Below are 26299 nucleotides of genomic sequence, written 5' to 3'. Positions count from 1 at the left end.
CTATATTTTTTAGCTTTTTAAAATATTTAACAGGTGGTTTCCTTAAATAGTGAGACTAGATAATTTATCACTAATGAACTTAAAATCCCTCTCAAAAAATGGGCAGGCCTTTTAGGGTCATCTTTTGATGTGCCATATCATGTGTTCTGAATGATTTTACCCAGAGGAACTAATTTATCAAAAGCTTAAGACTGCAAATGTTAAAAGATTTACAGAGCTGTATGTTAGTGTAAAAAGCAGAATGCAGTATTTAGCAAACATGACTCACAGGCTGCAAAGTAGGGTTCATGACAGGGAGACATTGATGAATGGGATTAGATCTAATTGAGACTTGGTACAAAATGATGGCAAGAATTATTCTTTTGCTAGCACTCCTGTTAATAAGCATGTGAAAAGGTATTTTGGGAAACTATGCTAAATCAAAATTAGTTGGCAAAGTTCTGAAGAGAAATTACATATTAATATATTCATTTCAATAAACACTTCTGGGCTACAAATGATTGATACAATTACTGTACTAATCATAAATCTGGATTCTTTTTAACAGCCTTGTGACTCATGGAATTCATAGTTGCAAATGACACAGGTGAATGAATTTTAGCTATTTAAAAGATATGTTACCTTAAGGTACCACTAAATTAACCAAACTAATAAACATTTTTTAACGCATTTATGAGACACTATTGTGGTTATTGTACTATTAATGCCTATATAGATAACATCAGCTATAATAAAAAACGTTACAAAAAAGAATATTTTTCCCATGTATTAAAGAAGCATTATAATTTAATCTACTACTTTGAGTAATGAATCAACCATAACCTTTTGATACTTGTCTCGGTGGGAAATAGATACCACGTTTCCTCTCAGTCTCATTTTCCCAGTATCATACTTATTTAAGATGGAAAAAACCCCATGTATTAAAGAAGCATTATAATTTAATCTACTACTTTGAGTAATGAATCAACCATAACCTTTTGATACTTGTCTCGGTGGGAAATAGCAGATACCACGTTTCCTCTCAGTCTCATTTTCCCAGTATCATACTTATTTAAGATGGAAAAAAATGAACAATGCAAAGAATCTTTTAATTTATCTCAATATTTGGAGTTATAGATGAATAACTAAATACTGTTTTACATACATGGTGACTAAGGATCGACAAAATTTATGAGCACTACAAGTATGACTTCTGTTATCTATTGATAATGATTAAATTTTGCTGCCAAACGGTAAAAAAAATCATGGAAAATTTAGTTCATAAACATTTTTGCTGCTTTATGTTTGTTATATGAAGAATTAGTATAGAGATTTCCTATTTTTTTTACATGAAATTTCCTTGCATTCAAGTAATTTTAGGGGTAACAACTTAATGGGAACTCTATATTTAATCAGAATATCTGTATTATAAGAGACTTGTTCTACTAGTATCTTTTCTTTTGTGGTTTAAGATAAAACCACTAACATTGGGTGCAAAATTTTAAAAAAGGAAAGGTTAGAGACAGAAATATTACTAAATGTGAGTTTCCAGATGGATAATGAGGAAATCTTGACTTTTCATTTAATGTCAAAAATTTTATCAGTTCTATAGATAAACCTTGCCGTCAGCATCCCCATCCTGCACAGCACTCAGTGAGCGTGCTTTCTGTTTTTTCCAGACCCAAAATAGGTGTGTGGTTTACTCCAAGTCAATAGACATGTAGTTTGGCTGTAAATATTTCAAGTCAAATGTATAAATATCAAAAAAATCTGAAGTACTGATATTGGCAAACTACTATAATTAACAAAATTTAAAAGTTAGTTACTGCCTGAATAAGAAATAATATACTTATTAATATAAGATAAATAGAAGTCTACGGGGCCAGCCTGTGGCTCACTTGGGAGAATGCGGTGCTGATAACACCAAGGCCACGGGTTCAGATCCCATATAGGGATGGCCGGTTTGCTCACTGGGTGAGTGTGGTGCTGACAACACCAAGTCAAGGGTTAAGATCCCTTTACCGGTCATCTTTAAAAAAAAATTTTTTTTTAAAGTCTATATAATAAAACTATAAAACATTGTATATAGGGGTATCTTTAATTACAAATGTACAGGAAGGATATATACAAATAAAACCCTAAAACTTTGCTGAAGAACATGAAAGATGAATATGTAATGATAAACTACTCCAGAAAGAGAAGATTTGATAGTGGATAAATGTGATAGCATAACTAATTTATACATTTTTATAAAGATTTTATTTCCCTGGAACTGGAAAAAAATATTCTAACATTCATTTCTTAGATATAGCAAAGAACATTTTAAAAACAGAACTATGAGGAAGGACTAGCATTGCTATATATATAAAAAAATACTATAAACTATAAGGCATTAAAATAATGGCAGCTAGCCCTAGGACAGACAAATAGTTAAAAGAATAGAATATGACTATTTATTGTATGTAAAACAATGTTGCCATAGGATTAATTGTCAATATAAATATGTAATAATGATAGGCTCTTTGGAAAAAATAGTTAGATTCTTGCCTGTCACCTTACATTAAAATAAATTAGAAAATATGGAAGGAAAAATTTAAAAACTTATGGATGGAAAAGCCTTTTGAAGAATGATTCCAAAGGCATTGAGAAAAACAAATACAGCTATTTTACTACCTAAAAGTTTAAAAATTTCAACATAAAAAAGGACACCTCAAAAAAGTTAAAGGTAAATAATAACAGCCAGCCATCAAAATAAATAAGTAAGTAAGTAAATAAATAAATAAATAAAGTAAATAATAAAACTTGAAGGATATAATTGCACCATGCATATTTGTATATTGAAGGCAAGAGTCAATATCCCTTGGTGATCTCATCCAGCCCCATGGCTTTAAATATCATTTAAATGTTAACTCTCAAATTTATATTTCAGATTAGACTTCTCTCCTGAACTTCAGATTCTTAACTGCCTACATGATGTCTCCACTTGGAAGTATCTTAGACACATTTAGCATGCCAAAACTGAACTACTAATTTTCTACCACCTCCACGCTATAAACCTGTTCCATCTGAAGTCTTCCCAATCTCCTTTTTTTCTGAAAGAAAGATGACTACATTCTTTCAGATGCTTAGTTCAAAAATCTTACTGTCATCCTAGACCTTTCTTTCTCTCATTATCCCCCCCAATTTATCAGGAAATCCTGGTGGTTCTACCTTCAAAATATATAATATTTTGAATCTGGCCACTTCTCACCACACTGCTACAACCCTGGCTGAGCCACCACCATCTTTTACTTGGGGTATAGTAGTAGCCTCCTAAAAGGTATGAACCTTGTTTAGAGCCTAATTTGAACAAACAGTATAAAACCATCATTTATGAGACAATGGAGGAATCTGAACATTGATTAAATATCTGAAATTAGATGTAAAAAGGGCATTAATGCTTTCTCTTAGAAACAACTGATGTAAATGGAAGAAATGATTTGCTGAGATTTACTTCAAAATAATCCTGTGTAGGTGCTGAGATAGAAGAAAGTGGATGAGGCTCTCAAGACTAATTATGAATTGATAATTTTTAAACTTAGGTGATGGGCACATGGTTCTCTTTATAGTATTCTTTGTATTTATGTGTCTGTTTATAATTGATTTATTCAAAGTAAAAATTGAAAATATTTTAACACCAAAAGCTTATGAGGCTAAAAGGAGAAAGGAGTGCATTTTCTTCACACTGCTGGTGGAAGTTAAAATTGGTATAATCATATGAGGAGGAAATTTACTTGGCAATATACGGTATATTACAAACTTTGAAAACTGTGCATATATCTTGAGCTAGAAATTCCACATCTGAGAATTGATCATAGAGATGATAAGAAATGAGCACCAAGATAAATATACACATTTGCTTACTGAAATATTATTTGTAATAATAAAAATATATTAAATATGCAGAAATAGGGCCTATGTAAAAATAAATAAATAAATTTATTAAATAACCTAAATGTCTAACAATAGAGTACTGGCTAAATTAATTATGATTAACCTCACCAGACTTTGAAAAGCACAGGGTATGTGTGTTTTAAATAAGAATGCAGCTGATCTAGTATATATACTCTTAAAGGTCCCTAAGGCACTTGGAAAAAATACATTCAAATCTCACAGCATTTCGTATTTTTGAAATTTAACAACAAAACCACTTGATATTACCTATTCATGAGAGTATAGGGAAAAAAAGTCAGTGACACATGCATAAGATTAAGATGAACGAGACACATTTGACTTATGTTTTGCTGAAGTGGAATCTTTTCAATTTTACTTTTAAAATTTAAGACTGCCATTTATAGTATAAGCTTAGTAATATATACTATCTGGGATTGCTTTATGTCTTTAGAAATGCAAACATAAATTACACTATTTACGCTTTTTTCTATAAACTACTTGAATATTCTAAGACTAAGACTAATAAATATTCATAAGCAAACTCACTTTTATATACCTTTCCTGTTATTCTTCTTTAACTCTATTCATAATGCATACAAAACACATAAATCATGGAATGGACAAGACATACTAAGCAAATAGTTAATCTCTGCAATCATATGAACAAAATAGTAAAATAACAAACCAAGAACAAAATATTATAAAAACAAAACCCACCTTCTTGATATATTCTCAAAAGAAAATACACACTTCTAAAATGTAACATGACCTCAATAGTCTTTCCTTTTGAAATTATTAAGAAATTAAGAGCCAAATAAATGTTTTGTTTGTTATTAGCAATTACAGTCTATGCAATTACACTGTATATGACATATGGATTTTTGAATAAGGAATAATGACCATCATACAGCAGATGGTCAATATTTCTCAATCTTGGTGTTAAAACCCTATTTCCTCTCCAACATCTTGAATACATTATAAAGAAAGAATCAGCCCCAAAAAGTTTGACAGAATCTGAAAAAAAATCTTAAATTTTGCTTTGTAGAGATCTAAACTAGGTAAAGTCTGATGATGACAATGCTTTATTAAAACAAAAAGAATGTATGTATATATATATGCAAACACATATACATACAAATACATATAATCTATCCAACTTCCTTATCATCTAATGTAAAAATATACATAGGGAACTTCTGCTAGTAATAAAGATGTACATAATTCAGACAGACCTCTCTTCTGAAGGCAACTAAAAAATCTGGACAAAACATAAAAAACATCTGAAGGCAATGGATTGCTAACAAGACTGTGAAGAACTATAGGTGAGTATCAGGAGGAAGCTGAAGGCTCAGGAAGATAATCTCTGCAATTACAGCTAATTTCGCTTCGAGGTTGTTTGCTGATGCTAGAAGAGCATAGCGACATTGTTGAGACCTTTGTGGGTATGGCGTGCTAAAACTGGAATTCAGGGCCTTTGTAAACCCTCCTCGCTCTGAGTTGGGACTGAACAGCTACACCAGAGAGGGCAAATCAGGAGTAGGCAGGCCCTCTAAGAAACAGCAGTTTAGCTTTAAATGAACTCAGTCTTTTAAATAGGACTGAGGTGATTTGGATTGCAAAGCCAGAAGGAGTCTTGAAGAAGCAAATATTATTAATCTTCTTTGAACGAAGATATCATTATCTTAAGTGTCAAAGAATGAAAAACGATGACATTGTGTACTGCTGAATATACTAATTATCCTGATTTGAGCACCACATATTGCATACAGGTATTGATATTCAACTCTGTACCCCACAGATATACACAATCAATTATGTTGCAATAAAAATAAAAATTTTTTAAAAAGTGTAAAAGAATTTCTATAAATAATTTTGCAAATACCTGTGTGATACACAAAAAAATGATACACAAGAATGTTCTTAACAAAAAATTAGCATGCATATGAGGAAATGAGGCCACATGAAAGAAAACCAGCAGAAACGGTAACAGAAACAGATCCATAGGGTTACAGATGAGAATACTCAGACTCTGACTTTAAAATAATTACTATATATTCAATTGTGCTTGATAAGGATTTTTGCAATGAAATGGAAAGTTTAAAAAAGAATCAAATGGAAATTCTAAAACTGAAACACAATAACTGAAATTAAGAAATTGATGAACTACTAGCCATTTGACAAAGCTAGAAGAAAATAAAGTGCAGAATATGAGAAAAAAATTATCCAGAGAAAAAATAATAAGCAGGATAGTAAAAGGCATATATAATACAATGAAAAGGTACCATGCAATATAATTGGAATCCCAGAAGTAAAAGTGCATAAGAGACAGAAGCAGTATTTGAAGAGATAATGATTATAAATTTTCCAAAATAAATGAAAGATAATGCAGATGCAAATTCAGAAAGTCCTATGAACCCACCTACGAGAAGTAAAAATAAAATCTATTAGGCACAATATAGCGTTAACTACTAAAACCCAAAGACTAAGAGAAAATATATTAAGAAGCCAGACATCTGAATACATTCAAAGCAGCAACATTTAGAATGAAAGCTGATTACAACAGCAACAACAAAAGCCAGAAGATAATGAAATAATGTATTTCAAGTGCTAAAATAAAAGAACAGCAAATCAGAGCTCTACACCCAGCAAAATAATCTTCAAGATTCTTAACACACGCAAAAATAAATGTATGTAGTGAAGGATATGCTAATTACCATGATTTGATCATTACAAGTTGTGTACTATAGTGAAATATTGCTCTGTACTCCATAAATATGTGCAATTATTATGCATTAATTAAAAATAGTAAGTCTTCAAGAAAAAAAGTAAAATACATTTTCAGACATACAAAAACTAAGAAAATTCATCAGAAAAACTATCCTGAATGGAGGGGCAGAGATGCTGAAAAAATGAAGATTAAAAAGAGTAAATTTAATATTGACTACATATAGAACAAAAATAACATCTTATGGGTTTAATATATATACAAAAATAAATGCATATTAAGCTTCTGGCACTGCCCGAGAAGAGGGTGCAACCAACAAATTACTTTGAGAAATAGAATTTTGGTAAATCAAGGATGTATAACTTTACTTCTAGGGTAACCACTAAAAGAATATAGAGGGGGTAAAATAGAAATAGCAAAATATTATTTCATCATTTCAAAGGAAAGTGCAAAATAAGAGAAAAAGAACTTAGAATAACCAGGACCATTAGAAAGCAAATTGCAAGATGGTACATTTAAATCGAAATACCAATAAATTCATTAAGTACAAAAAAATGAATAATTTAATTGAAAGATAAAGATAGAACAAAAAAGCAAACTCTAACTGTGCTATTTTCAAGAGACTCATTTGAAATGTAAGATTATATAGAGGTTAAAAGTGAAAGAATTGATTAAAAGATAACCCATGAAAACATTAATATTAAACACAGTAAACAAAGTCAAGAAGATTTACTAGAAGAAAGGCATTTTATAATAAATATAGATGTAACAATCCTGTAATACATAAATGTAACATAATCTCAAGATATGGAAAGCAAAACTTGACAGAACTACAAGGAGAAATGTGTGATAGGAAGAATTGTCCCCACAAAGGGGTCCATGTCTTAGCCCCTGGATCTTGTGAATATGTTATATTACATGACTAAAGAGATTCTGCAGAAGTAACTGAGGTTTTGTAATTTAAAATAGGGAGATTATCTTGGATTAATTGTTAGGCTCAATGTAATAATAAGAACCCTTAAAAGTAGAGAACTTTCCCTAGCTGGAGGCTGAAGAGATGAGGCAGAAGAGAAGGCCAGAGAGATTAAAATCCTGAGAAGGGGGCCAGCCCGGTGGCGTACCCAGTAGAGTGCAGCGCTTGGGAGCGCAGTGGCACTCCCGCCGCGGCTTCGGATCCCATATAGAGACCGGTCCGCTCACTGGTTGAGCGTGGTGCGGGCGCGACACCAAGGGTTGCGATCCCATTACTGGTCACGAAAAAAGACAAAAAAGAAAAAAAAAAAAAAAATCCTGAGAAGGACTTGACCTGCCTTTTTGGCTAGAAGATGAAGTGATGAAATGGGCCATGAACTAGGGAATATGGGTAACCTCTACAAACTGAGAATGATCCCTAGACACAGCCAGCAAGAAAGCAGAGACCTCAGGGAACTGAATTCTGCTAACAACCAAAATGAGCCTAGAAGCACATTCCTCCAAGAACCTCCAGATAAAGAAACCCACTGGCTGCCACCTTGATTTTGGCCTTGTGAAACTCTAAGAGTAACCAGTTGAGCCTGCTGAACTTCTGACTTACAGAACAGTGAGATAATAAATCAATGTTATTTTAAGTTGATATGTTTGTGTTAATTTGTTACAGCAGCAATAGAAAACTGATACAAAATGGAAGAATCCATAGTTATAGGGGGAATTTTTAATAGCTGTTTTTGGTAAATAATGGAACATACATACAAAAATAAGTCAGTAAAGATAAGATTTGAAGAACACAATCAATTTGACCTAACTGACTTATATAGAGTATTGCAACAAACAACTGCAAAATATACATTCTTTAAAAGCATACTTGAGACATTTATACCATCTAACTATATGCTGGGCATAAAGCAAGTTGTTACAAACATCAAAGGATTAAAATCATACAACATATTTTCTCTAAATACAATTCAATTAAGCAAGAAATCAAAAACCAAAACATAGACAGAAAATCGCAATTGCTTCTGATATTAAAAAATGCTACATGGGTCAAAGAAGAAATTGCAATAAACATCAGAAAATATTTTGAACTAAAAAATAATAAAAAATACTGTGAGAAATGCCCTTACCCATCCAATGCCAAAGGATGGACTTGGAGACATGAGGTACAGTGAAGCGAGACTTTAATCACGGCCTTATAAGGTTTGGGTGTCTGAAGGGCAGGCACATGGAAAAGGGCTGTAGCAAGCAATTTATTCCCTAGTACACAAGTCCCTCCCCCCACTTCCTCATTGGCTGAGTCCTATGGGGTGCACAATCTTCCTGAAGGATGGCTAAAATTTATTACTCCCTTTCAAGGAAATTCCTTTGTCTGGGGGCTCAGAATAAGCCCAGGACAAAGGCCTTCTTAAGCCCTGTGAAAGGGGAAATACCAGTGAATGAAGAAAACAATGGGGGCTAGTAACTAACTACCATCTCAAGGAGAACTCTATCTGTTCAGACACCCTCTGGGAATGGGCTGGACCAGTCAGACAACTTTTGGGCTGGGCCTGAATCAGTTAAAACACCCCCAGATAAGTTATTTCTGAAAATGAATCAGTTAGATTATTTTCTTACAAATACTATGTATCAAAACTTGTGGGATAAAGCTAAAGGTGTTTTTAGAGAGAAATCCATGAACAAATGCATAAATTAGAAAAATATGATGAAAATGAACAAAACATTCAAAACATTCATCCTTGTCAGCAGAAACAAAACAGCACCATAAACCTAACGAAAATAGAAGGAATAATAAAAAAAAGAGTAAAGACAAGAGCAGATACAATGAAATAGAGTACAAATATCCACAATGAAATAAAAAACAAATGTCCCAGAGGAAAAAATAACAAAGTATTTGAGTGACAATTCTGACAGGAAGAGAGAGAATACACTAAAAATACAAAAGAAAATACACAAATCTATAGAGATTTGGTTCATCCCCTTCTTAAAACCTATTGGTAGAATATCAGCCATAGAAAAAAGCAGTGGTTGCCAACAGCAGAAACTGGATAGTTTTTGAAGTTGAAAAGCAGATGGAGCAGATTAATGAAAAATCTTGAAGAGAAAAATCATGACCCCAACTGTTATAAACGTGAATGAGAACTGCTCTTCCTCAATCTGTGAAATCACAAAAAAAGAATGGGGAATAGGCTATGAGGTGACTCACAATGACAATTAGCACATGAACGCTTAAGAGCTGACTGTGGTGTTGTATTCTAAGTTAAAACTCTCTAAACAAAGTGGAGATCTCCTTTTTTAATCTAGCTTAGGTATAATTAGTTTCTTCAAATTTAATGCTTGCTATTAGAGTGCTCTAATTCTTAAAGAGGTATACCAAAGTCTACTATAATTGTATTTTTGCTTGTTGTCCTTGCATTTATAAAAATGTTGCTTTATATCTCAAATTTAATGCTTGCTATTAGAGTGCTCTAATTCTTAAAGAGGTATACCGAAGTCTACTATAATTGTATTTTTGCTTGTTGTCCTTGCATTTATAAAAATGTTGCTTTATATATTTAGTTGGTATGTTATTTGTGCATACAAGTTTATGATTATATCTTTCATAAATGGTGTCTTTCATTATCTAATACCTTTATTCTGTTTAGTGTTAATGTTATTTTACCTATACTGAAATTTGTTTTTTCATTTTTTATTTCTTTTTGTTTACATTTTTCTGATATATCTGTGTCTATTACTTTAAACATTATTTTTCTAAAAAGCACTTAGATATACATTCTTAACATATAATTATCCATTTAGATTATCTATTAATACATAGCAAGGATTACTGCTCACCATAATAACCTCTTAATTTCCTGAATTATCCCCTCATCTCAATCTTGGGGTCAGTATTTGGATTATTTGTTGTTTGATTAGAGTCCCTGTGTTTAGATATTTTCCTCATATTAGGCTCATGTATAATACTTATTTTCTCCACTGGCTTTTGTTCATTGGATACATGTTTTCTCTATTCTGATTTTTCTCTGTCTGAATGATGGTCACCCAGGGACTTAGGTCTCATTACAGAAGATCCGCATGTGGTACTGATCAGATGAGTGGTGGAAATAAATGGTAGAGTGGGCTCTATTACAGACCGGTGATGAAGTTCCCTGCAGTAGAGACAGAGGAAGTATCTTTGCTCCTAAGTCTTCTCACTTTCATCCCACGTCAGGGATGGAAGACCTCAGTACACCTTTTAAACTATTCTTGCTAGGCACTCAGGAATAGCAGACACAATAGGGTCAATGTCAACTTTTCCCCAGAAAGTCCATGGATTTTTGTGGACAAGTTCTTATGGAGATCCCTTTACCTTATTAGAAGGCCCAACTGGTCTTAAGGCACTTGTCTAGCCCATATGGGAGAAAGTCCATTCATTCTCACAGAGAATAAGGTCTTATCTGCTATTAGTCCCAGAATGCATTTGGTTCACACGAGAAAAATGTAGTTGTGAGTGAAGGGGTAACAAACACGTTCAAGAAAACTCTCCATAGTAAAAAATATAGACAGATTTGACTATATAAAAATAAAAATCCAGTACAATTAAAGTATTGATAAACAAAGATTAACAAAAAATAAAGTAGCACCAAACCAATAGTTATTATATATAGAGTGCCAAGTAAACAAACAAAAAACCCTCTCAAAACCCAAAACGAATAAACAAAAAAACTCCACTAACTCAAAGGTTATATCACAGAAGATGAAACAACCTCACTAGTAATCTGAGAGTTACAAGTTTTAAAAGAATATATATTATTATTAGTGCTGTTATTATTTTGGGTTCAGGTAAAGATAAAACAGGTATTATCATACACACTAGGTATAGGAAAAGTTATTTTGGATAGCAGTTTGACAGGATGCATTAAAAAAAAAAAAAATCTGTCTTCTAACCCAGCAAATCAGCTTCTAGGTATCTGTTATACACTCACACAACTGTAAATACACAGGCATGTTCTCTGATGCACTGGTCACCAATAGAATGGTTAAGTAAATTATGGTATATCTATACTCTGGATGCTCAACTTTAAAAAAAAAACAAAAACCACGAGGTAGATTCTTCACGTATGTGCCCCCAAAATGTTCATGATAAATGAAATAATAAAAAAAAGTTGCAGACCAATATGCATAATGTGCTAGTATTCATGTGAAATGTAACAAAAAGCTAAAGTTAGATTATATAATACAAACATATTTGTATTATACACATACACACTGCAAAGATAACCACACTGTTAATAGCATTTATCTCTGAGATAGTGCCTAAGATTGGGGTTCTGAGGGGAGCCAGAGGGCATTCTACTTCTTATGTTATGTTCTTCTATATTGTCTGTATTTTCTTTAACCAAGGTTATATGTTAGCTTTGCAATTAAAATGTCCCATGCACACTTTTTTGAGAGTATCAAGTGATACGTCAACAGAAAAATAGTAAATTCTACATTGTTAGTTATCTTAAGAATAAATTATTATGTGTTATAGAATACAATATTACTAAGTATAATCTTCAGTCCTTAACAGAAGTTAAATTTTAAAGAAGAATGGGAAGTAAAATTATTCTATCAAAAATGGGTCAAATGGATTTTACTGCTAGAGGTATTTAGAACATTAATGCACTCTTGCTCTTAGATCTTTAGAAGATATTTGTTAATTGAAATGATTCTGAAGCTGATTTCTCCAATCTCAAAAAAACAAACAAACAAAAACCTATTAAAAAAGGAACTGTTCTGTATGCTGAGATATAAAGAATCTCTTTAGACTTAATGTTACTATTTACTTAATAACACAAAAACTGTACTTACAACACAAATTAGACTGAACTGTTCCAAGTTGTGGAAAGGTCATAAGAGCAGAAATCCCTGGTAGTTCATTTTGCTTTGGATGTTCAGAAGTTTGGTCGGCCCATAACACCACCTTTTTCCTCTCTACCAAATGTTCAATTTCTTTGAAGTCAGACTCAAAAGCAGCATTTGATAGGCCAGCTTCTTTTAATGTGCAATACTGTTTTCTTAGGGCAGGAAGTAAAGCATTCAATACTCTATATACGAAAGATAACAAGAAAGGAGACATAAATACTAAACTTTAAATACATTATTATAGCTCTTTTACGTAACATCCAAAATATTACCATATCTTTAAAATGACTCCCTGTGTATGCATGTTTTTGTGGAGGTAGGTGGGGGATACTCCATTTAAGCCAAGTAAGTAACAAGTACAGGGAAAAATTACTAATCAAAAAGTCAATAAAACAATTATTTATTGAGCACCTACACTAATCAGGTAACATGCAAATGAGTGAACATACTAGGCCTAAAACTGCTAAGAAAGGTTTGCTTGCAAGGCTGGCCCTTGGCTGGCAGCTTGAAACTTGAATTTTGGGAGAGTTCCCATCGTTCTAGAACTAATATGACAAGAGTAACTGACTGTGCTTAAACTGTTTGGACAAACAATGTGGTTTATGCTGGACACCTGCTTTCTTTCCAAAAAGTCTGAAATTTTGGCACACGGTAGGCAGAGGGTAGCTATGCAACCAGCTCCCAATAAAAACCTGGGGCACTAAGTCTCTGAAGAGATTCTAAAGTAAGACAACATTTCATATATGTTGTCATAACTTTTAGCTGGAGGAATTATGCACATTCTGTATGACTCCACTGGAAGAAGACTCTTGAATCCTTGTGCCTGGTGGTCTCCAGACTTTGCCCTGTGCATCTTTTCCCTTTCCTGATTCTGCTTTGTATTCTCTTGCTGTAATAAATCATAGCTGTGAATACAACTATATGATGAGTCTTAAATGTCCTCCTAGTAAATCATCAAGCCTGGAAGTGGTCTTAGGAACCCATGACGCAGATACTATACCATGTTATTTATTTTTATGTTATTTAATCCTTTCAAAACCTTTTTATGGCATGTATTATCTATTTTTACACATAAAAAAATAATTAAGGTAAGGTTATACTGTCAGTTGAAGGTAGAATTCAAGACTGATTCCAAAACTCATACCTTTTCTACTATGTTACATTGCCTCTGTGATGCTCTGGTTCACCAATTTTCTAAATAAGTGAGTTAGAATCCTTTCTCTCCCATTTTAAGGTAAAAGTTTAAGGTAAAAGTGTATTAATCTACGTGTCTGATATAACAAACATAGTACTGGTTAAAATAAATTGTTTCTTTGATGACTTTAGCACTTGCAAGTGAATTTGAGTGCTATTAAATGAGTATTCAATGTCCAATCTAGGTATAGACAGAAAGTACGAAGAGATTAGTTTGAGCTTCCTTCTACAGAAAAATATCTCTGTAAAGTTTTTCATTTCCTTTTTCTTCTCCTTTGCAAAAGTAGTTATATTAATATGATTTCCTCTAAATCAAAAGTATAGAAAATTAATTACCACTTCTTTGAGAACACTAATAGAACACTAATAGATTTTTAGAGTGATAGAAAGCCGTTAGAGGAATACATTTTCCATTTTTTATAGAGAATCGAAGTGATGCCTAAGGAGCTGACTGCCTTATCCAAGGTGATAAAAAAAATTTTTAAGCCATACTGTTTTTTACTACTACATTTTAAAAATTAAATGACTAAGATATTACTACTGAGATAGTGGAGAGAACATAAAAGAGCTACTATAACATCACATAAAAATTGGGACACGTGATATTTATAGTAACTTCATTTTAATGATAGCAAAAAATCATTCTGCAATTATGAATAATTAACAACTGCCTACTTAAAAATTCAATTGGTGTTAATAGCAATTGCTTCTAAGAGGAGAAATGAATGACTCAAGGACAGAGGTAGAAGACAGACTTCACTATATAGGTATTTTTGGAATTTTGTATTACATGGCATATATTAAGTAAAAATACCAAATTTTAAAAAGTGCTTTCAAAATTATAAAACTACAAAATATTAGTTGGAATGAAAAAAGCACATCTTTTATATTCTCCAAATGTTTTCTAGCTCTGCATGTTTTCTGATGTTGGCAATCACTTATAGTTAATGTATCCCATATCAGATAAAACTCAACTTTCTGGCAGTGGAAAATGAACTTCCATGCTTCGGGTACTTTAGGTCTACAGAGTTAAAACCTGTAAAATAGGTAAATCCATGTACTTACGCCTCAGTTTGCCTGTGTTGCTGTTCTTGAAGACAGGCTAAATCCATCATATGTTTAATTTGTGTTTTCAAGTCTTTGTTCTGCAGGTGCAAATGATGACAATAAAGATCTTTATTGAGTTCCTAGGGAAAACAATGCAAAATATACTTCAGATTCTTTTAGGAATACTAAAATTAAATAAAATTTAATAAAACTTATTTTGGTTCCGATAGTTTTAATTTTTTAAAATATGAAATGATATCTTTGGAAACAATTAGAAAAAAAGAGTTCTGGTATAGGTGGTCTATAAGTTAAAAGCAAGGTAAGATTTCAAACTTCCTCAGAAACTCAATGTTAAGAATCCAGAAGAAATTTTACTGTGACAACAGCTTCAGGGTTTATCCAACTTGTTCACAATGTTGTGAAAATACATGAATATGAACAGTTTTTCCTTCAATGTCACTTCTTCAGGGAGGCTTTCCTTGAGCATTGTATTTAAAGATGGATACCTTCCATCCCCCAATACTTTCACAGCACTGATCAGTGATCACTATACTAAAGGTAAGGTTTACCACCATGATAGGGACCGTGTCAGATTTGTTCTAGCCCCTGTGTACAGCATCTAGAATTACAGGCAATAAAACTTTGTCACCCACACTTACACTTGGTATAAGCTTCATCCTAGGCAAAAATGTGAGAAAGTTTTTTGTAGGCTCCCATTTTCCTAAACCTAATCTGCCTAAGGCCAGGTGTACTCTAACCTACCACCTAAAATTACTCGGCTTTCCTCAAACCTACTAAACCTTAAGTACAGAGAATATCAGCTAAGTGATTACATTAAAATATGAATGGTGATAACCCAATAACATTCTCAGAATCTTTAATTAGGAAAATTTCAGTTAGTATGATGAAAAAGAGTGTAATATTTTTGATATTTTGAATAGCTGAGACAGCAACTCCATAAGCAGGAGAGCTATGTCTAGAAACTTCCTAATAGACACAATTCTCATAATCCATTTTAGCTTTTCAATATTCCTTCCCAATCCACAGTTGACCACTGATTCTCTAAAAGCTCAAAGTTGTTTTTCTTTTCTTTTTAAAAAATATTTTCTGTGCCAGTGGTAGGGATTACAGCAGAGAATGTTACACTATTTGTTTGAGATAGATTAAAGTTAAGAGGTATTTACAAAATTCATGATTACACTTCAAAACATGTAGCAAGTACTTTAGGAAAAAATTCTTTTTATAGAGTCAGAGTGATATGGTTAGACCACTGGCCTATGAGTCATGTGATTTTAGAGATAGGCTAGGCCTTGAAACAAATATCACCTCAAGCCAAATATATGGCCTTTATGGAGATCAGTTTACCGGACTAAAACTTAAAAGCTGATTGCCCTCTTAGAGCAGTAGGCAGCGTGTCCATCTCATAATTTAAAATTTAAGGGATGGATAATATGATCTCTTTAATCCTTTCCAGTGAGAAAATTAAAAGATCATAATAATATAAATATGTTTGCCAAATATTCCATCTTTTCTCCTTTAAAAGAAAAGCCCTCCTTTATATACATCTTCTGGTAATCTTATTCCTTTATTTTCTTGAATCACTCTTTTTGTAAAAAGACTAGGCTTGATTGTATAATTACATTAGTCAAAATAATGGGTCTTGGCTAGCTTAGTATCTTTGGAAAACCAAGTTTACAATTTGAGTCTTTTCTTCTCTTGACACACCAATGACTGAAACTGAGTAGAAAAAAATGACTTATTTTGAGAACTACAAGTAGGCTAATAATGGCTGAAGTATAGAGTATAATGAGAGGTGATACATAAAATGTGAGAGGTAGTCACGTGCCAGACCATGGTAGGCCTGGTAAATCACAATAGAGAGTTTATATTAGGGAAAAAGCATTGAAGAGTGATTATAATCAGGGTTACTTTTTAAAAGCTCATTTTGGTTGCAGAAGACAGAATGAACTGCAGTAAAACATGAATTGAAGCAGAATGCCCAAAGGTAGCAGTCCAATAATGGGAGGTGGCAGTGGGGGATAGAAAAAAGTAGATAATGTAGGAGGGTACAGAGAAAATGATACCAATTTGAAAGTCAGAAGTACTGTGTTTTTGTCCAGAGTTGTATGACCTTGGATAAGTCTCTTAACAAGTTATGTCTCAGTTTGCTCATCAAGGAAATATGGCTTATAACTAGATAATTATTTCTGCTGTGAAAAAAAAGAATTGAGGGTGAGATTTGGTTGGTGGGAAAAGAAACAGTTTTAATTTTTTTCAGGTTATTTATACAAACTAGTAAATTTCTACAAATGACTTTTTTTTTTTGCCTTTTTAATACTAACCAAGTTTGTAAGTACTTTTGTAGTTGGGGTAGAGCTATAAATTAGAATATTGGTTATATTGACAAACATGTAAATTACAATATAAGCACAATTAAGTCAGAGAGATGAAAATACTCTAGTAATATACTTAATCCCTTTGAAAACTGCACACCTAAAAATGGTTAAAATGGTAAATTTTATGTTATATTTTACCAAACTGAAAAATTCTTTTAAACCCTTCCTGAGGTTTTATCACTAGAAATAACCTATTATTTCTAAATAACAATCTATTAGAATATCATAGCCATAAGTAATAGTAATAAAAAAATCCTAAAGAACCTTCAGTAGTTATTTTTAAATAGGTCAAATTTAACTCTAACCAAAATACATTAATTTTATGTAGTTTAGAAAATGATAATCTTGAGAATAAGACTGCTTTAGATATACATGGTTTCCAAATAATCAATTAAATATAAGAAAAATAAACCCAAAAGTGCTTTCAACATTCAAATCAGCTACCTACAGAAGAGAATCAACTCTTGTGCATTGAATGAGAATTTGGCCAGGGTTATCAGTTATTGTCTTTGAAAACTTTTTATCCAGAACATGGTTTTGGTACTCTTACAGGTACTCTCATAGGAGCTGTTGTGTTCTATGATGAGCCTCTATAGCTTTAAATGACTCAGATCTAGCATGGGATTTCAGAAATTACCTTTTCTAAGCCTAGCTAATCCATATTACAGATCATTGATGGATCATTGTCTTTTCTGGCTTATTCCTTTTAAATCATTATATCATACATCATCTTCAGATGGATATAGCTTTTTTATTTCACCTGGATCTTTTTTTTTAAAGATATTTCGAATGGGAAAACAAGACTAAGGTGGGGGGGGACCTTTTTGATAACAGCAGTTGTGGTTTATTGTGGACAATTCATCAATAAATGAACTTTAAGCCCAAGCCTGGACACACCCTAACTATACTTGCCCAGCCCTGGGCACCTGCTCCTTCTCACCCCTCCTATTTGGGGGAGAAGGGGCATATATTGGAGGTTGCCTGGCTATAGTGTCTCACCTATGCTAGGTGTGCACATTAGAAACACAAAGTGGGCACTACACTTTACAGCATGCCTGACTGTGTAATCACCCTCCTGAGCCCTGACAGAAGCTTCTGAGAAGCTGCTACTGGTTTGTCTTGTTCTGTTCTCTGCTGTGCTCCTTCTGTGTACACCTTGCTTTAGCTATTGATGTCTATGCTGTTGTTACTTAAAATATTATTAAACTATTACTTTTCAACGATTATTACCTGTTAAGTGCTGTTAGGCCTTTGAATATGGCATTTCATTTAAGTGCATTAAATATATTTACAGATCAGAAATTAAGACATCAATGTTAAACAATTTGCCCTAAATCATATAATTGGTGTTAGAGTTAGTATTCAAAACAACTATTGAATATCAGAATTACCAAACACTACAACTCCAAAGTCTACCCTCTTTCCAATATTTACACTTTGTGGGGATACTTTAAAGTGCTTTATATACTAAATTATATTATTGTAAAATACTACTAATGTATGCTTTCTACTGTATTTAATGTCTTAATCTACTGAACTAACCAGCTGGTATGCTTTTAACAAGATATCCTGAAGACTTCTAGAATGACAGGTGTGGATCAAGTTGTTGGCTGATCCTTAGAATAGTTCCTTAGTGTGGAAACTTGCTGTCTCTATTTGTCTTTGGCTTTCTTCTAGGAAACAGGGTATCTGCTGTTTGCTGCTTCTTTCACTACTTTGAACTGTCATTGATTACTACTGCCTGTCTCCTCTCTCCAGTCATGTCTGAGCTTTAATGCTAAAAGTATAACCATTTACAGCAATTTCTAGCCAATCAGAGAATCCATTTCCCCAGTCATGATCCATTGGCTAATATCCTTCAATTATAAAAAAATTAATATCTTTGAATATTAAAGATCACTAGCATTTGTTCCTGAATATTTCATACTTTCTTTCATCTCTATTTTCAGTCTGATGCTCTTCCAGAAATTTGAAAATTTTATTTTATTTTATTTATTTATTTATTTTTTGTCCTTTTTGAGACCGGCTGCACCGCGCTCAGCCAGTGAGCGCTGTGAGAGCACCGGTCATCCCTATATAGGATCCGAACCCACGGCGGGAGCGCTGCTGCACTCCCAGCGCCGCACTCTCCCGAGTGTGCCACAGGCTCGGCCCGAAATTTGAAAATTTTAGAAGGCCACATATCAATTAGCTGATACAGAGTATGGAATTTCAGAAGAATATCAACAAAATAAATTCTTTTGATGCTCCTCCTTTTAGAAAAAGATTGAAAAGAAATTGTTCTTTTAAAGTATTGGGTACCTGAATCAAAATTAGTTACTTTGTAGTAGTTACTGCTACTTGCTTATATCATATTTACTTTCCCCTTTTTTCTTATTAAGAGAACTCCAATTTTGTTCTGGGTGATAATAAGCCCAGCAAACAAACAAGTCACCTTTCTAGACTCCCTTGTATATAGGGACAGCCAATAGATAACCTGTTAGGAATTTCTAGAAATGTCTTTGCTCTCCTGATATAGACATCCCTCCTCCCTTCCTGGCCTAGGTGTGAACTTGAGACTGGTAATACTACAGTCATGAAAGGACAAGCACAATGATGACACTGATGACATTTTGGAGGTACCGCATTAGGAAGAAACTGCATCCTTCCAAGACTTAAGGTTAAGGGAGCAAAATACAGCCCAAACTGGCAGAGGCATTAAAGTTGAATTACTGTAACCTTGTAGCAGAACATAATTCTAACCTGATATAGCCATTAGCCATCATTACACATCACTAACTTTATAAATGTAACCTTTAGGCATTCTCAAGTGGAATACCTTCAGTCATGCACACACACATACAGCTTTCAAATCAGCTTTCTTTAGCCATAATACAATTAATGGTGACGACATTAAAACTATTTTTGCTCAAAATATCAAGATTTAAGACAAACAAATTACCTGTATGATGAATCCTCAAGCATAGTTTGAAATAGAATGTTTACTCTAACTTAAGAGCTACCTCATAAAAGTATGCAATTGCTTAAGAATAACAACATTTAAAAGTAACTTTATTTTTCTGAAAGCACAGAAAAGGCAAATCGAATAGATATTTAGCAAGCAGAAGGTATACTTCAGTTAAAAACAGTAAAATGATTCAATTAAATCTCAGAGAAATGGGGCAATACTTGTCTTATGAAAAATATTTACTCAGCAAGAAGGATAACAGGATTAAAGAGCTCAGTTCTTGCAAATTATTATTATTTTTTTATTATTTTTTAAAAGACGACCAGTAAGGGGATCTTAACCCTAGACTTGGTATTGTCAGCACCACGCTCAGCCAGTGAGCTAACCGGCCATCCTATATAGGGATCCGGACCGTGGCCTTGGTGTTACCAGCACCGCACTCTCCCAAGTGAGCCACAGGCCGGCCCCATCAGTTCTTGCAAATTAAATCTGAACATACAAACACATCTATACCTGTGGAATATGACCATTTTGACCTAAGAGTCCCATTTCACTTTCGACACGATGGAGCCAGTTAGTATTCTCATCAAACTGCTTCGATTCCTCTTCCCTCTTTTTCTCCAGGTAGCAGCGACGAGTTTGCAACATTGCAAGTCTATGATCTCGTTTGCAAGTGGCCTGAAACACAAAATAGTCAACCTTGTTTTTATGATATTTGATGTATATATTAGTCAAGTGATATACTTTCTTTTAAGCATACTGTTGTAGTCTATTAAGTTAGGCTATACTTTTGTATTTAAAGCTATTTCCATCTTGAAATTTTACAATACTATAGCTTGCAATAAAATAGAAAATTGAATTGTGAGTCATTTTTATAAAATTACATGTTGAGAGTATATGGCTTTAAGAAATGCAATGGTCAAATCAGTCTATAACTTTTTTTTTTTTTGCACTAAAATACATTCCTTTCAGTATGTTACATTTGAAAAGTTCATACAAGGTCAGATAAATTCCATGATTACCTTACTCAAAATCAAAGCAGATATATATCCTACTCTTGTCTTTACTCCAATTTGAAAGATGAGAAGAAATAAAGTGTTCTATTGCTCTGGTTTTGCCTGTAAGGACTTAAATTAGCTGATACGATTGATAAATCAGAGAGCTTATTTGAGAGTGCATATCAATACCTGATCTTGCCTGATGGTTGGTTCAGTACCCATAATGGATATTCTGAATATTTTTGGTGTTTTAGCTAGGCACAAATTGAGGTCAAACTGGTCTTTTGGTTCCTTACCCAAACGGTCTTGAACACTATCATAGAAACTATGGACCAGAACAGCTTGACCTCTCTGACCATTTTCCAATAGACAATGAACTCAATAATTATCAGATATAATAGGTGGACCTGAAACAGTAGATCTCCACAGATTAGAAAAAGCACTTGCAGCTGCTTTGGATACAGGGAATTAAAAACAGAGCAGGAACTAGATTTGAACTTGGTCAGAGATCTCACCCTCTTTGGGAGATAATTTCTTGATAACTTTTATAAAAGATGTATTATTGATATTTGGAACATATAACAAAAATATGATTATTTTCATCTGGACAGAGAATATGAGCTTATGAATGATTTAAGGTCAGGCAAAGGTAGCTATCGTGAAAGCCACAGCCAAATACTAGATATCCATAAAATTTTACTTGACCTTCCCTTCCAGGGAAATAGCAGGATCAAGGAGAAGTAGACTCCATTACAAGCTAGAGTGAAATAGATCAGGAAAAAAGGTTGATAGGCACAGTTATTCCCACCAAGGTTCTTGACTCTCTGATGTGGTTTCTCTGGTTAATTATAATATTCCCATCACTCTTTGTCAAGGAAAGACATTAGCAAAAATGAAACAAACCCCTCAAACAAACAAAAGCTCTGGGTAGTCAAGAAGAGGAAACAAAACAAAATGTAATCCCTCAAACTGACCACAGTGCTAGGAAGAAGAGTGTTACAGAACCTTTGCTATAATGCAGTACAAGAATCACTAAGGATCTCTGAGATACTTTTAGCAGGTTCCCAACGTCAAAACTATTTTTATAACAATACTGAGAAGTTATCAGCTTTTTAAATTCTTATTTGCTCACACATTGTAGAGTTTTCCGAAGGCTAAATGACATGTAATAACAAACAAGCAGATATGAGAATATAGTTGATATGAAAAGCCAGGTATTAAAGAGATTTGCAGAAATGTAAAACAATGCCACTCTTCTCGCCAACTATTTTTGTTTGTTTTAGAAAATATAATTAGGTATTTTTCATAATAATGTTATTTCTGTTATGCAATGAATTTAAATGAATTTTTATATATATGCCCGAAGGCAGGCAGCTAAATTATCTTTATTTTGCTTTAACATTTACAAACGTTGTAGGGACTCTTAGAATCCAGGACACAACATGGTCTGTGGGGTCTGATGGCAGCAATATTTAATAGCAGAAAGATCTTAACTGAAAACCTCAAAAAGTGTATTTTTGACTTTTGTCTTCTAAAGTCCATCAAATGTACCCTCTATAAACAGGTTCTCTATGAAGTCATTTTCTTTTTCTTTTTTTTTGACCTTTGCGATATAATGCCATGCTCTAACCAACTGACCTAACTGGCCAGCCTTACGGGGCCATTTTTCATTATGGTACTCCTATTGAACCCTTACTCTAAAACTGCAAGTAAGTGTTTGGGGAATACATTCTAAAGTACTCATATTAAACCTTGACATTAAAGTGAAATGTTTCCCATTAAAGTTTCAAAAGAGCTTTATATATTTCATTAACAAAATCCCCAAAACACCACAAAAGTCTTCAGAGAGAACAAACATATAAGTCTAAAATTGTAAGTGTTCCTATTTTCTTTGTGCAAAAGAAGCACCAAACTGTTGCTGCTCACTTTCCTGGAGGCAACCGGCACTTTGCAGGCTGAGGTGTGTATATTTTACTTTGTATCTAACTTACTTTGAGCAAGCAGCTTCTCCTTCTCTTGAGCCAGCCTGAACTTTGTACTGAACTTTAAGTATGTTTTTCTTGCTTTTGTGTTAGACTTGGTGTCTGTACTGAACTTACTTTTGTGTTAAACTTCGTGTGGGCCCTGCTCAGTCTCTGGAGCTATGCCACACTCTCTCTGTGGAACCTGTATTTCTTATCTATTACATTAAACTTGTTCTCACTGTCAAAAAAAAAAAAAAAGAACTTCTAATATGGTAAAATCATATTTTTTCATTAAAAATAATTTTAAAGATTATTTTTTGTAGCCATAAAATTACCCAGGAGCTTCACTTTAATACCAATTTCAGAGGCAGTCCATACTCCAGAACTATTTATGGCTAAACCAATATTACAAGATATTTTTTAGCCCATCTGATAATAAACTTTCTTTGGAGAGGGTCCAAAGTATATAAAATTCCTTGCCTTAGAAAGCAGTTTAGTAAGACTACATTTTGACACTTCTGTGAAAAAACAAAACAACTGAGCCTTTAGATGTCTTTCTATATTTTTCAATGGCTTAACTATAATCAATAACAAGAGTTTTTACCTCAGTTGCTTACCTAGCCTCATAAGAATAGCTATAAGAACTGGAAAATGTGGATTGAAATGACCAAAAGTGAGAAATCATAAAAGGCAACTGGGCTGAAAAAAGGCTACTCAGTAGAAGAATAAAGACGGAAACAAAAAAATTAAAGAAAACAGTCCAATCCACTCCACCACTCTATACCTTGATCTTTTTAGATACCCACATTCAAAATTCAACAGGAGAATTAAGAAAGAGTAAATTAACAATTATCTAAATTAGTTTGGAATTATACAGACCAAGCTTATTTGTACTAAATAATAATATTTAAATGTTTTAAAAATGGCACTCTGATTTTAAGCTCTGATAATGCTACTACCGTGCTTCAAAGACTGACATTTGGCTACAAAAATAGATTCCAAATTCCTGGCAACCAATGTTTCCACAATCTGTCCCACTATCCTATCTTCCCAATCTATTGTCAATAATTTGCAATATGGCAAATATGTCTTATATCATATGCCAACTCCAATCCATTCATAGTGGTTAGCTCTGGCTACTTTCAGGCTCAGAGAGAAAGAGTATGGCAATTGATTGGCTATGGGTAAGGGAGTGGGAATTGGCAGAAAATGTTGAGTGTAGTTATGGTCTTCTACATATATTGTCCTACGAATTTGCTATGCTCTGGTGATACTGATATCCTGTGTAGAATATATTGTTCCTATTTGTTTTCTCTCACTGATACTCTCAATTAAGGCTGAATACAAATCTCATCTTTCCACCAGGAAGACTTTCTTAATCATCACAGCTGGAAGCCACTGTTTTCTCTTCTGTATAGCTATACCACTTATACTACTTATAGTATGAGGGTACTTCAAAAAGTTCATGGAAAATAGGATTCAAAGATAATTTAAATCTTTCCATGAGTTTTTTGAAGTATCCTTGTACAGAAGAGTGATTAAGAGTGCAGATCCTTAAGCCAGACAGCTAGGGTTAAATATAGGTTCAGCCACATTAATTAGGTAAGAAATCCCAGACTATTTACTTGTGTTCTCAGTGACTCTGTTCCTCACAGATGGTGATAATATTCTATCTATTTCATACATTTGTTTTAAATACTAAATGAAAAATGTCTAGCACATAACTTGTAGTGTTCAATAGTATTAGCTGTTTTTATTATTATACTACTACTTAAATGACAATTACATAGTGCCTTGTCATTGTTACTATTTTATTATACCAATTAGCATGTAAATAATTGAAGGGCATATTTTGTCTTATACTTTTAAGAATTTCCATTGTGTCTAGCACAAGGCTTTGTATATAAACAAAGTGTTCAATCAGAGCTGTTGTTAAAAGTTGAGAAACTTAGTCAAAATCAGCTTCCCATGCCTTTTGTCAAAAAGTAAATCAGGTAACTGCACATTCAGATAACTGATGCTCATTTAATATACATCTACACAAAACTGAAAAGACAAATTATAAATGCCACTGAAAATTACTCTATGTTGTCAGAAGTGCTAATAATTGAAATAAAATATACAATTCTTATAATATATATTATGGCACTACTTCCAAATTCCATTTAGCAAGCATATTGATATATTAATCCTATAAGATATTCTGTTATTTGAAGGCATTATCAAAAAATCTATTTATCAAAAAATGTTGGCAACAATTTTGCAGTTCAAGAAGGTTAAAGTGTAAATATAGCAGCAAATTTCAAAGACAAATTCAGTTTTTTTGTCTTAAAAGGATGTGAGAAACATTTTAAAAGCATCTTATAAAACAAAATTAAAAACAAATTTTCAGTAAGATAAGGCATAAAAAATATATACTCAGTAAATAAATTATTAATTTTAATAATACAGTTTAACAGCTACTGAAAAACTGGTATCAATGATACATTAGTGAATGCTTGATACACTCAGTAAATAAGTTACTAATCTTGATAATACAGTTGAACAGCTACTTATAAACTGGTCAATGATACATTAGTGAATGCTTTATTTCTAGTATATCACATCTTTCTATTTCATAGGCTAAGAAAAAACTGAAATGCTAGTTTTTTAAAGTACTCTAAAATCTGATCGCTTTTGGACATTAAAAAATGTAAAATTTTTATACATAATTGTTTCTGCTGTGAAGACAGGAAAAGAAAAAGACATGTTTGGGGCAGTAGTCTAAGAAGACTGGGTAGTTATTTATAAGACAAAGCTTTCTAATAAACAATATATGAATGTATCCTAAATATGAGGGTACTTCAAAAAGTTCAAAGAAAGATTTGTATTATCTTTTAATTCCATTTTCCCATGAACTTTTTGATGTACCCTTGTACTACCAATGTAATTAAATTACATAAAATACATAAAAACACAATTAAACTTACCACCCACAAACACAAAAAGTGGGGGGAATAATTATTTAGTATTTTCACAATGTTTCATTTTTCTGATTTTTGCTGATCTATAGTTTCACTTGTTCAGGTATACCTTTATTTTATACTGCTTAGAACTCATGCTTCTTGAATTTACATCTTATTATTCCTAGAAAATTCTTAGCCAGAAATTTTTTGCATATTGCCCTTTCTCACTAAACTCTCCTTCTGGAATGCCTATTAGATGAATACATGACTTTTTCTTCGTGTTACATTAAGTCTATCCTTCATGTAAAAACATCC

General features: G+C 32.9%; 1 protein-coding gene across 1 annotated transcript in view; it reads right to left on the bottom strand.

Annotated features, from left to right (window-relative positions):
• KIF18A (kinesin family member 18A) overlaps positions 1 to 26299 on the bottom strand; it is a 76282-nt gene that overhangs the window by 24337 nt on the left and 25646 nt on the right. Inside the window, exons 11-13 of the mRNA XM_008584157.1 lie at positions 20591 to 20755; positions 14753 to 14874; positions 12440 to 12675 (exon numbers count right to left, since the gene is read on the bottom strand). Of these exons, the coding sequence (XP_008582379.1) occupies positions 12440 to 12675; positions 14753 to 14874; positions 20591 to 20755 (523 nt within the window). The remainder of the gene's footprint in view (positions 1 to 12439; positions 12676 to 14752; positions 14875 to 20590; positions 20756 to 26299) is intronic.

Source organism: Galeopterus variegatus, unplaced genomic scaffold (assembly GCF_000696425.1).
Source record: "Galeopterus variegatus unplaced genomic scaffold, G_variegatus-3.0.2 Scaffold102, whole genome shotgun sequence".
In the NCBI taxonomy this organism is placed as follows: domain Eukaryota; kingdom Metazoa; phylum Chordata; class Mammalia; order Dermoptera; family Cynocephalidae; genus Galeopterus; species Galeopterus variegatus.
Note: the sequence above shows the minus strand (reverse complement) of the source record. Positions and strands in the feature narration are given on the sequence as shown.